Raw genomic sequence first — 12,324 nt, 5'->3', positions numbered from 1 at the left:
CTAAAATACAAACCACTTAGAAATTAGATTTTTAGCGTTTAGACTTTAGATTATGAGTTAGTCGCATGTTCTGGCAATATAATATATTCTACATTATTTGTGATACTTGTAATTTGTCATAAAAAGCTTGTAACCTAAAATGGAATTTTAGGATTATTGAATAATAAAGTCAGTGATTTTTAAATAAATAGCTACCATAAATGAGAAAAAAAAGATTTATTATTAAGAAAAAAGATTTTTGTTTATAATTTTGATATGATAAATGCTTTAAATTTAAGAATATATTTTGATTGAGAATAAAAATTATAAACCTTAAACTTCGAAGATTTATAAGATATTTATAGTTTGCGAGCCTTTTTTATGGAAAAAGATGTTGGAATGTAATTTTATCCTAATAACATTTCATAAGAGATAAATATCTCCTACACATGTATTAATGAAATATAAATATCTCTCATATAAATATTATTAAATGATAAATATCTCTTACACATGTATTAATAAAGTATAAATATCTCTCAGATTAATATTATCAAGGGATAAATATCTCTTACACGTGTATTAATGAGATTGAGAGGTGCTTGGGGCCAGGCTACAAAGTTCGGTCTAGCACGGGCTGGGACATGTATTGAGCCCAATGATATTTAGATATATTCTCGGGCTTAAACACATGCCCAAGGCCCACTTTTATACCAAGTGAAGCCCAGAACATGGGGTCAAGCATAGCATCGTAACCTGTAAGGTGCTAGGCACACGCCGAGCACCTAGGCTTGGGCATGCTGCCCAAGCTTGAAGGTTTATGGGCATGTTGCCTGAGCTTATGGGGTGTTAGGTCTACACTCAGTGCTTGAGCTAGGGTGCCGGGGTTGAGTCCACTGAGCATTAGGTCTGAGCCCATAAGCAATTGAGACCAAGTTGTTTGAACCCGTATTTCTTGGTATTTAAGTCTTTAGAAAGGTTTTATGGTTAATTTTAAGTTTATCAATGTCAAAATTAAATCTCTTTTTAATAAATTTTAAATAGATCATTTATGACATAATTAGTGTATTTTAAAAAAAATTATAAATTAGTTTTTTGAATTGTAAATAGCAAAACTAAATATATGAGAATTATATATATATATATATTATCTTAATCTTATAATTATTTAGAATATAAAACACTCTTATTAACAATTATTTTTCTAATTAAAAAGTAAAAATATTGTTTATATTACCTTTTAAAATAATAAATGCAAAGTTTATAACCAAATATAACTCATACATAAAATTTGAGTTTTTCAAAAACATTAAAATGCCAGTAACATTTTTACCATAAAAAGTAAAGTTACTATTAATTCTACAAAAAAAATAAATCACATTCACTGCAATTTTCTTCTTTTTTTAAAATTTTTTTTTCAAAGATAATAAAATTACACTCCTGAATCCTATCAAGTGATAACCTTTTATGAATGAGAATTCTATTATATTGTCAATGAATAGTATGTCTTGTATTCACAATACATGATATTTTTTAAAGTATTTTTTATTTAAAAATAAATTAAAATAATTGTTTTAATATATTTTTATTTTAACATCAACATATATTTTTTAAAAAAATATAAAAAATATTAATTTAATACATTTTCAGTTAAATATACTTGAAACATGCATACAATGCTACACTAAAAATATTTTTATTCTTACATTTTAAAAATGCTTTTAAAAAAAATTTAAATTTTTTTATTTGTTTCAAATTATTTTTTTAATGTTTACTAATTATTTTAAAGTACTAAAATAAATTTAAAAAAATAAAAAATTATTTTAATATATTTTTAAATAAAAAAATAATTTAAAAACAAGAAACGAGATACTTCCTAGTTCCTAAGTAAGCCTACAGTCGTCACGCCTCCGCGTCATCATCCACGTTTCTGCACGGCACCGCATCTCTCACGTGCAACACACCATTATTTGACGCTGCGTTAATTACTTCGAACTTCAAAAGTTAAGAATCGTACCCGATCCCTAAAGTCTTAGCATTTGATTCAAAAGTTAAGAATCATGACAGGTGGACAGAAAAACTTCAATTGTTGGAAAATCAATTAAAAACAAGGGTATCAATTGAATAAATATAAAGTACAGAACCAAATTAAAGCTAAGAGTAAGACTTCGGAGCCTTAGAAGCTGCAAGCTCTTGAGTCTCTCTCTGCCTGTCTAGCTCTAAATTCCACATTCTTCTATCCTGAGAGAAGACAAGTTGACCTAGACAGAGAAAAAACAAACACACAGAACTTTCTCTCTCTAGAAAATTTACAATGGCAAGCAGTTTCAGTCCCTTTCTCTCTCCACCAGCAAAACGCCCCGTATATTACTCCACCATCTTGCCCGACCCGAACCCGAATTCCACAAACGGATACTCAGCAAACAAACGCTCCAAACCCCACCCCTCTACTCCAGCTGCTCCGTCACCAGTCCCGTCGGGGCACGTCTTGTTCCGTCTACTCTGTCACGAGTCAAGAATTGGTGGCATTATAGGAAAGGGCGGCAACATAATAAAAGGCTTGCAACAACAAACCGGAGCTAAGATCCGGATAGAAGATGCTCCACTCGAATCACCGGATCGGGTGATAACGATAGTTGGTTCAGTTACGCAATCGTCGGTGATATTTAGTGGAATTGGGAGTGCAATCGAGGTTTCCAAGGGGCAGGAGGCGTTGGTTAGGGTTTTTGAGAGGATATTAGAGGTGGCGGCGGAGAGTGATTCGGTGGCGGGTGGGTTGGTTTCTTGCAGGTTGTTGGCGGAGATAAGTTCGGTTGGCGCGGTTATTGGGAAAGGAGGAAAAACAGTGGAGAAGATTAGGAAAGATTGTGGGTGTAAAGTTAAGGTTTTGATTGATAAATTGCCTGCTTGTGCTTCTTCTAATGAAGAGATGATTGAGGTAATTGAAATTTATAATAGGGTTTTTGATTTCAGAGTTTTGATCTTTTTTTTTTGTAGTTTATTAGTTTTTTTTTCTAGAGTAATTATTGAGCTTTGAATTCTATTATTGTGATCTGGGAACAGATTCATTATCAGTTAAATGAATATTTATTGCTCTTGTGGAAATGGTTAATTTTTGCAGATTGAAGGGGATGTTTCAGCTGTAAAGAAAGGACTTGTTGCGGTTTCTCACCGCCTTCAAGATTGTCAACCGGTTGATAAAACAAGGGTGATCAGCAGCAAACCTGTTGAGGCAGTTTCCAGAGTCTCTTTTCCTGAAGTGGGTGTAGAAATTCTTCCACAGCATTCTGCAGTGCGACCCACCATAGCACAACATTCCGTAGCGCCACCCACTGTAACGAATAGCTCCATTGATTATGCTTCAGGAACTCATCTTTTTTCGTTGGAGTCTGAGAGGGTCAGCACTCTGGACACAAGTACACCACAACAGCAAGTGGTTTTTAGAATTCTGTGTAATAATGATAGGGTTGGGGGTGTTATTGGAAAAGGTGGTAACATAGTCACGGCTCTTCAGAATGAGACAGGTGCTACTATAAGCATTGGACCTAAGATGGCTGGGTGTGATGAGCGACTAATCACTGTTACTGCATCTGAGGTTTGGCATTATGTATCCTTTTTCATATTCCCATTCAAGCAGTGGTTATCATGTGGGAATTAGTGCTAATGACTAATTGCACTGGTGTCTTCTCCTGCAGAACCCAGAGTCTCGGTACTCAGCTGCACAGAAGACTGTGGTGCTTGTTTTCTCGAGGGTTGTGGAGTCCGTCATTGAAAAGGGTCTAGATCCAGGCTCAAGCGAGGGGTCCCCTGTTAGTGTGAGGCTCGTGGTTTCCCCAAACCAAGTTGGCTGTTTGTTGGGAAAAGGAGGCACAATAATTTCAGAAATGCGGAAGGCAACCAGTACCAGCATACGAATAATAGGGCGTGACCAGGGTAACCCTAAGTGTGTGCCAGAGAATGATCACGTGGTAGAGGTATAATGAAGTCTTTATCGATTCATTTTTTAGTTGGTACAGTGCAAGGATAACAAAGGTCACCCTTTTTACTTTTTTGAGGTGCAATTAAAAATGAATCTCAAATTAAATGCAAGAGTTATGGCTTGAGGTCTTATTAACTCTTAAATATTCTGGATTTTCAAATTAAAAAAGTTGTTCAACTCTTTATTCTGGTCAACAACAAATCCCTTTTACTGACCTGCTCTAACACAGCACAATTTTTCATTGTCTGTTTTGTTGTTTTTTTGACAGATTTTGGGAGATTTTTTGAATGTGAAAGACTCAATATACCACATTACTGGAAGACTCAGAGATAATCTTTTCTCTAGCATTCTGGGCACTCCTGGAGCAAGGAGCAGTTCTTCTGTATTAGCTGAGACCAGCCCCTATGTGAGATTGATGAACCCAGTGAGGGATGCCAAGAGGGATTCACTGAGGGATCCATCGTGGGAGCCACTGAGGGATATTATGAGGGATCCATTGAGAGACCCACTGAGGGATTTTATGAGGGATCCATTGAGAGACCCTCTGAGGGATGAATTTAGGGATTCATTGAGGGAAACTGTGAGGGATCCTTTGAGGGAACCAATTAGGGATCCTTTGAGGGAACCAGTGAGGGATCCTTCGAGGGGACCTGGGAGGGGTCCATTGAGGGAGCTAGGGAGGGATTCTGCCTCTTTTTTGCAGCCAATGGTGGGCATTTCTCATAATCTAAATCGCCAAACTGTTATAACACAGAGTATGGATCATCTTGGATTTTCACGTAGTTTAGATCATTCTCCTTCACCAAGGTTATGGGGATCGCAGGTGCTATCTTCCTCCCTGTAGGATGTTAATATTTGTGTTTACCCCTGTTGGGTTATAATGTTTGTTCACTTTGTTTTGGTGAGACTGATTGCAGACAATACCTGGAGTAAATCCACGGGGCATATCAGATCTCAGTGGAGGATTGCCTTCTTTTAAAGCTGGCCTAGATGATCTTGTCAGGTTAGTGACATGTTACTTGGTCTGTGAAAACTTTAAGACCTTTGCTCTTGTATTAAATAGCATGTAGAATAAAAACTGTTGAATTTTAGGAGTGAGAAGAGGAAGAGTTAGACCAAAATAGTGTCACCAGGGGTTCGATATCACAATTCTTAGAAACTTTAACCAATTAGATAAGTGAATGGAAAGAAAGGGTTCACGTGGCTGACTGTGACTAGTTCGGGATAGAGCATACTTGACTTGAGTTTCATCATCGTGGCAATTGTTATTTTAATCAGTAATTAGATTTAGTGCAACTTCAGTAGACAGGAATAGAAGAAAGCAAGACCTATAAGGCATTTTACCCAAATTTTATAGGAAATGAATAAGTCATTACTACTATTTGAAATATGATTAGCATTCTCCCTGACCAGTCATCTAAAACTTTCTGATCACTTGCACTTTATGAGCTTTTGTCTCTTTCCTCTGGCATGCAGTGGAGGTAAGTCTGCTTTTGTTACAAATACAACTGTAGAGATTGTAATTCCCGAGCATACTTTCGGCTCTGTATATGGGGAGAATGGTAGCAATCTAGCTCGTTTGAGACAGGTATGCACTTTTGCCTTTTATTTTTCTGTTAGTTTTGCTTCTGCTGTCATTGTGTTGTCCAAGATAGTTAAACAAGTAAATCAATATGATTTATTACTCATTGAATGGAGTTCTCATCGTCACACTGATAATCCTAAAGGCTTTTTAGAAGTTGCTTCTTCAAGCATTGCTGTTATTATTATTTTGGTTCATTATTTTGAAGGAGAGGAAAAGAATTTTGACACGTTGACCGAGTTTAAAACCATCAAAAGAATAGCACTTAAGTTTAATTCTCAAGCATCAATGTGCCTTCTCCTTGGCCAGACTATTCTGGTTAATGAGATAAGGAACATATTCTTTCCCTAGCTTGATAAGAATTTTGATTTCTTTATTTTCCCCTTTAAATTTTGTAAGTTAATTTTTTTTCTAGTTTATCGCAAGTTACTCCTTTCTGTGCTGATATATTAATGGTGCTTCTATTCTTGTGGGTGTGATATGAATTATCAACACAATCTTTGTAAATTAGTAAATGGACTTACATGAAAAATAGGATTAGCCTAACAACTTGAGGCCAACCAGTTTGAAACTTCCTATAAGTATTGACACATAAGGTTACATCTATAATGTACAAGTAAAATTCAACCTCATTATTAGATGTAAAAAGACAACTTGTATAATACCAACTTTCTTGTTACACAAAATTGAAATGTTAAACAAGAGACAAGGCACAACACAATCAGTTTGATGCCCACCACCTTTGTAACCAATCTACTCAGAAACTGACCACAAATATGATACAATTGCCTTGATGCCAAACTAATTTCAAATGCTCAAACCTATAAATAAGCTGATTGAAATTCCTTGAAGACAACCCGCTTAACGATTATGCACCTTAAATTCCTCTACACAAGACTTGCACCTATAGAAGAAAAATAGTAGTGAAAGGCTTTAATAATTTTAACTTGATTCTCATTATAAAAAGCACAAATAAAACCATACCTTTGAATTTTCTATCTTTCAAATGTATTTAAGTTGAAGAAATATGAAATCTTTAAGGAAAATATTCTATAACTGATTACCCATCAGGTATAGAAGTTGGGCATTAAAAACGAGTCTCCCTGATTATTAGGATTGCATTATTTTTAATTTAGTTTACACCTTATTAATTATTTCAGTGATAATTGAGAATGGTATGTCCAAAAAGTGTTTCACACCTTAAAAAACTTTTACATACATTATACATCTTATCTTAAATCTACTTCAGCTTATCCTCTGGTGTTCGTTAATCAGTTCTCAGGTGCCAAGGTAATAGTGCATGAACCTCGTCTAGGAACAAGTGACAGGATTATTGTTATATCTGGGACCCCTGATGAAACCCAAGCAGCTCAGAGCCTCCTTCACGCATTCATCCTCACTGGACAATATTGACAAAAATATGTTTGGTTGGAACTACTTTCACAAAGAAGTCACAGTTGCTTCGTTTAGTTTCCTTTTCTTTCACCAAACTGTGTACACTAGTCCTTGCCTTCTTTTATGACAAACCCTCATTTTGGAATAGGCAATTCAGCAATATGTTTTGTTGTCAGTGAACTTAACTGTTTTCTGATAATCTTGTTTTCATAACCAATTAGTTATGTCGTATCCTGGTTTCTGTCCAACTTATCATGTCCTTTCTTTGCGCGCTCGCACACACGCATTTCATCATCGGACCTTGGAACATTTAATTCAAACAGTTTTATACTTGAATTGGAAGGCAAAACCTACACTGACATGAGTCACAAACAAACAAATACTAACTTGTCTCAGCATTGTGGAACATGTCCCTTCAATAACATCTGTACAACATGATAAAGAACACACCTTCTGTTATAATCTTGTTGCTGGTTTCATTGGGTAACAGAACACTCCCCATAAACTGATTAATACTTGACCAGGAAGGTTAAACTCCCTTACATGAGGACACAAAAGAACAAATTACAAAAATACATCTGCATTTTAGAACATCGTACTGCACTTATATTTTTAGTGTTACACCATTATGTTGTGCCATCAGGAACTGGCAAATTTCCAGTTTAGGACAGGTAGCGTTAACGATCCAGTTTGAAAACTTTGTTTCAAATCAGGGGAGGACTTAATAGTTCATATAGAGTCTTCAAAAGAAGAGAATGTTTATTAGACCCAATGTTTTTTTTCTTTTTTGTTTGTGTTTAAAGAAATTGTTGAACCTGTTAATCATTTATTTACTCTTACATGGTGCATGGAGCTTAGGAGTGTTGGTTCCTGGTTTTGGCAGCTTTAAATGATAAGAGTTAAATGCCTAAAGACAGGTCTTTTGCACGTATCAAAAAGGATAGATGAGTTGAGAACTAAAACTCTCAACTTTTTGAGGGATTTTTGGGTTGACTACACTTGAAGGATTATCGGTTGCTTGGTGTAAAGGAATTGTGGAAACCCAATTGGATTAGGACAGTTTTAAGTGATAGAGTTAAATGCCTGCAAGTTTGTGGTTTTTGCACCTATGAAAAGGATAGATGGGTTTAGAAGATGCTGTTGACTCTTTGAAGGATTGCAGGGTTGAAACTATACACTTTTAGATACGTAGGATTTTGGTTGATGAGGAAAATTTATAAAATTTATAGGTTCTTCATCTTTTTTTGGGGGGTTCATGTGACGCATAGTCAAATGAACATGGTAGTTTCCTTTTGTATCTGAAAATATGTAGTTTGTACAAGAATACTCTTGACAAGGTGCGCTTTGGATGAGATTTGGGTTGAATCCAATACTATGGTTGGGAGGATGGATAAGGGAGAGGATGGAAATGACAAGATATTAAAAACCAGAGGGAAAAAAATAATGGAAAGCAATCTTTTCTTTTAGTTTTCTGGTTGGTAAGAAAATAGGAACTAAACTTTGCAGTGATTGGAAGTAAAGAGGACTAGGAAATGTAAGGTTGAAAAGAGAAAGGGAAACGGATGCCTTTTCCTCTCCCAATTCTTCTGACCTGGATGGATTTCTTTTTCCTATTCATCCATCTTTCTTTCCCCACCCAAATGTAGTGTAAATGAATGCAAACCGAAGTAAAAAAAAAAAAAAATGCTTCTTAAGTCAGTCAAATGTAACATGCTTTTTATTCATGTTGCTTTGGGTAATGAGCAATCAATTCAAATTGATTGCACCTGAATCCAAATATGAAACCTCCTTGCACGAGGACACAAATCAATGATGGAATCTGTATATGCATCATAGAACAAACCCTTTTATATCTTTACAGCACATTATTGTGTCATTGAGAATCTGCAAATGTTATGTCCAAACAGGTTGAAACATGTATCTGCATTGTAGAACATTACCCTGCAGTAATATCAATTTCATATCCTTGTTGTGCAATCCAGAATCTTCAAATATCCAGTCCTTAACTGGTTCGGTTGTCAATTTATTTGTTGTAATAGCAACTTCATCTCAATACATGGAACCACCTTAACCATGGACACAGTGGCAGACTAGAAACTTTCTGTAGGGAGATCCAAAGGATATACTCAGGCCATTCATATATGTATGTTCATGGAGCTGGTATATATATTTTACCCAAAAAACAGAAGAAATGAACATGTACAATGGTAAAAAAACTGTGTTAAGAAAGTTCGTGATAGTAATTGTTGACCCTCTTTATTTGTTTCGAGTACCTAGCTTATTTATGCTCAAAGATCATAGGAATGATTAAATAAGTCAACGGCATGTTGCTACCGCACCAATGGTATGAGAAGAAATATGAAGAATGAATTCATTACAATGAAAGAAAGAACTAAACGTTCAAATTCATGTGAACCTAACTCAGTATACAAAAAAAATAAAAATGTGCAGATTAAATATGAACAACAAAGAAGAGGGCACCCAGCGCATTTAGCTTCTTATAATCTGAACTGGCCACACCCAAAAGCTTACAGTCAATGCACCTCGTGGAGGTCATGATTTTTGTACATAGAAAAACAAAAAAATAGCAGATATTTCAGGTGTATGCTATTAATTAGTAGGAGCTTTTGAGGAAAAAGAGTATATCAACTCTTCGAAGATCACTTTTGGCAATATGGTTCGATATTTTTCCATTGAGTAAGGACTGTGACCTTGGTTGTCTCTTGTCTCCATGGATGAGTGAGTGACCATTTTTTTTTGGAGAAAGATGAGTCGCGCATCCTTGGTGTCTATTTTTGTAGGTTTTGTTGACTTTTCATCACTCAAATAGATAAATAACAAAATAAATACAATAAGGTGCTATCCTTGGGTCAGATTTCGACCAAGTTGACACCATCTTTGACTAGGAGAAAAAATGAAGATGATGAAAATTAGAAAGGATGAACATAGACTTATATGAAGTATTCTCTCTCTGCTCTAAAAGTGTAAAGCAGAAAGCAATTCATCCCTTCTGTTGTTTGGCTAGAGGAGTAGATGGAAGTCTGAATATTAGGCAAACAATAAAACGCATAAATAGATGGAAGTCTGAAATGGATGTCTAAACAAATGAGATTAGCACTTCCTTTATCCCACCTCCATCTCTATTCATTCATCTAGCCTTTTACACCTTGCTTGGAACTCAAATTTCCTTTATGCATGGAAGTAAGAGATTCATGATCTTGGAAAGACGAGCGATACCTCTACCAAGCTAAATGAGAAGTACTTTACACTATTTTTTCTGTACTTTCTTTTCCACCTCCTTTCCATGCAAAAATTTATTGTAAATGAAGGCAAACAGAGGTCCATTTAATGTATTTCTTAATTAGAACAACAATATTATTCATACAACAAGATATATGTCACAACAAAAGGATCTGCTGGATACAAACCCCGCACTCTTTTAATTCTTCACAACTGAATCAGCTGCCGCTTCTGATGCTGGGAGGGGTGCTGCCTTGAGAATGATTTCCACATTGTCATGGACTCCTTGTAGCAACAACTCACCATCATATGTAAGAAATTTACGCTTCTTTGCCGCTCTTAGTGTACCTACCAATGCCTCAAATATGTTTGCACACCTATCGTCATTGAACAACACACCAAAAGTAACCTACAAAGCAAAAAAAAAAGAGAGTTTATGGTAGGGAAAAATGATAACAAAACAATATGTCAAGATCTTATTACAGGAATAGTTGATACAAATTCCAACTTCCAAGGTCTGGTTTCTTGAGATTCATGAGCATGCCTGTTCACACGGACTTGTGCAAGCAATCAGTTGATTTAGTTCCTTGAGTATATGAAGAAAAAAAAGATAGTGATGTCCATTACAGAGTGAAGATATCTAATACTAAAAATTTGAACCTTGTCTTGTATGGATTGATGAATGGAGAATACCGAACTAGTGAGTTGTATGCAATGCATTATGTTTTTCCTCGAGTATGATCAAACTTGTGTGACCTGGAGAACATCTTCAAGAATTGACACAGGAAAGGAATCATAATGCAGCAATTATCCAACTGTGTACTTTTTTTAGACAACTGATTTGGTTTTTGTGAAGCATTTTGTAATGTTGAAAACGAGCAGGCATATAAAGCAAGAGAGCAAGGATGCAGGGGACCAGCTCTAGGGCAGTTTCTCTTTTGCAAATACCTGAGTTGTAATTATGAAACAAGCAGAAATCACAGATTAGTTGAACTCCGATATGTATCACATTGTAATATTGAGTATACGACAGTTTTATTTAATCTTCTCCTTTTCCTGTCACCCTCTAACTCCAATAGCTATGCTTTTGAATATTGAGCATGCTACTGCTACAATAAACTTGAAATGCATCAGCAACAGAGCATTTTCCAGGTACTCGACTAGTTCAGAATGTTCGAAAATCAGATTCGAAACATCCTAGATCTTCAAAACTAAAAAGGCAATAAAATTTGAATAGCCAAAGAGTCGCTAGAATATCAACCCCAGTGACAATCCACGAGATAAAAACATCATGTTATTTAAGGAGAAAACCTGCTTCTGGCATGACAAGGGATCCCTCAAAGGACTCGAGTAGCTAAAAATAGACCCAAGATTGTTAAGAAAGCTGTTCTTGATCAGAAATGCTAAAGTTACTCATAGTCTTGAAGTGGTAGAGAGATGAGAGAGACTAGATCTAAAGAATTTGCAGAAACTGCAAACTCTGTATTGTGGGTTCCTTCAAAATAATCTTCGAAGGGCATAAACTTAACCACCAAACCGTTGACCTTGACATTCTGCAACTTGTACAAATATGATAATGGAACAGAAGAGCCAGCGTGGAAGGAAGAACAAGAAGCACCAGCAGCAGCTAGATCTAAGTTTTACGAACAAACTCAACAACAAAATGGATGGCAGATCCAGTGCATGGAGATCCGGATCATAGCATTTTCAAAGAAATCATATGCTTAAATTCCATAAAAAAAAAATAAAATGATGTGTCTGCAACTGTACACGTAAATTTACCTTGTAGGAGCCATCAGGCTGGACCTTGCCAAGCCTTTGGATTTCTTCTTTGAGTCTTCCAACCTCTTCTTCAACATTCATGGTTTCTCTCTTCTCTTCTTTTTTCCTTTGAGATATCTTCTCCCCTCGCAGTTTCTTGTCCAAGTTTCGGAATTTGGAGGAATGTCCTTTATGCTTTTATTTTACACTTCCCCATAAAATAGCCTTTTTTGGTTTGATGAAAGGACCAATCCAGCTGTATAATTAAAGATGTCCTTTTTAAAATAAAAACAATTAACTTGAACGAGAAGAATTATTAACTAGATTAAAATTTAATTGATATTGCATATTAATTGGTGACATGGTTGATTTAATTAAATCTAATAAA

General features: G+C 35.6%; 2 protein-coding genes across 2 annotated transcripts; one reads left to right on the top strand and one right to left on the bottom strand.

Moving 5' to 3' along the window:
- Positions 1–2,171: 2,171 nt before the first annotated feature.
- LOC133673156 (KH domain-containing protein HEN4-like) lies at positions 2,172–7,166 on the top strand. The gene is made up of 7 exons (XM_062093832.1): positions 2,172–2,917; positions 3,101–3,574; positions 3,675–3,953; positions 4,227–4,781; positions 4,876–4,961; positions 5,435–5,546; positions 6,816–7,166. The coding sequence occupies exons 1-7, from the start codon at positions 2,294–2,296 to the stop codon at positions 6,951–6,953; spliced, it is 2,268 nt and encodes a 755-aa protein (XP_061949816.1). The 5' UTR covers positions 2,172–2,293; the 3' UTR covers positions 6,954–7,166.
- Positions 7,167–10,275: 3,109 nt separating this feature from the next.
- LOC133673157 (costars family protein) lies at positions 10,276–12,149 on the bottom strand. The gene is made up of 2 exons (XM_062093833.1): positions 11,958–12,149; positions 10,276–10,584 (listed from the first exon to the last, which is right to left on the bottom strand). The coding sequence occupies exons 1-2, from the start codon at positions 12,036–12,038 to the stop codon at positions 10,375–10,377; spliced, it is 291 nt and encodes a 96-aa protein (XP_061949817.1). The 5' UTR covers positions 12,039–12,149; the 3' UTR covers positions 10,276–10,374.
- Between the last annotated feature and the right edge of the window lie 175 nt (positions 12,150–12,324).

This window comes from Populus nigra, chromosome 14, assembly GCF_951802175.1.
Source record: "Populus nigra chromosome 14, ddPopNigr1.1, whole genome shotgun sequence".
In the NCBI taxonomy this organism is placed as follows: Eukaryota; Viridiplantae; Streptophyta; class Magnoliopsida; order Malpighiales; family Salicaceae; genus Populus; species Populus nigra.
The sequence above is the reverse complement of the archived record's forward strand: the minus strand, read 5'-3'. Positions and strand labels throughout refer to the sequence as shown.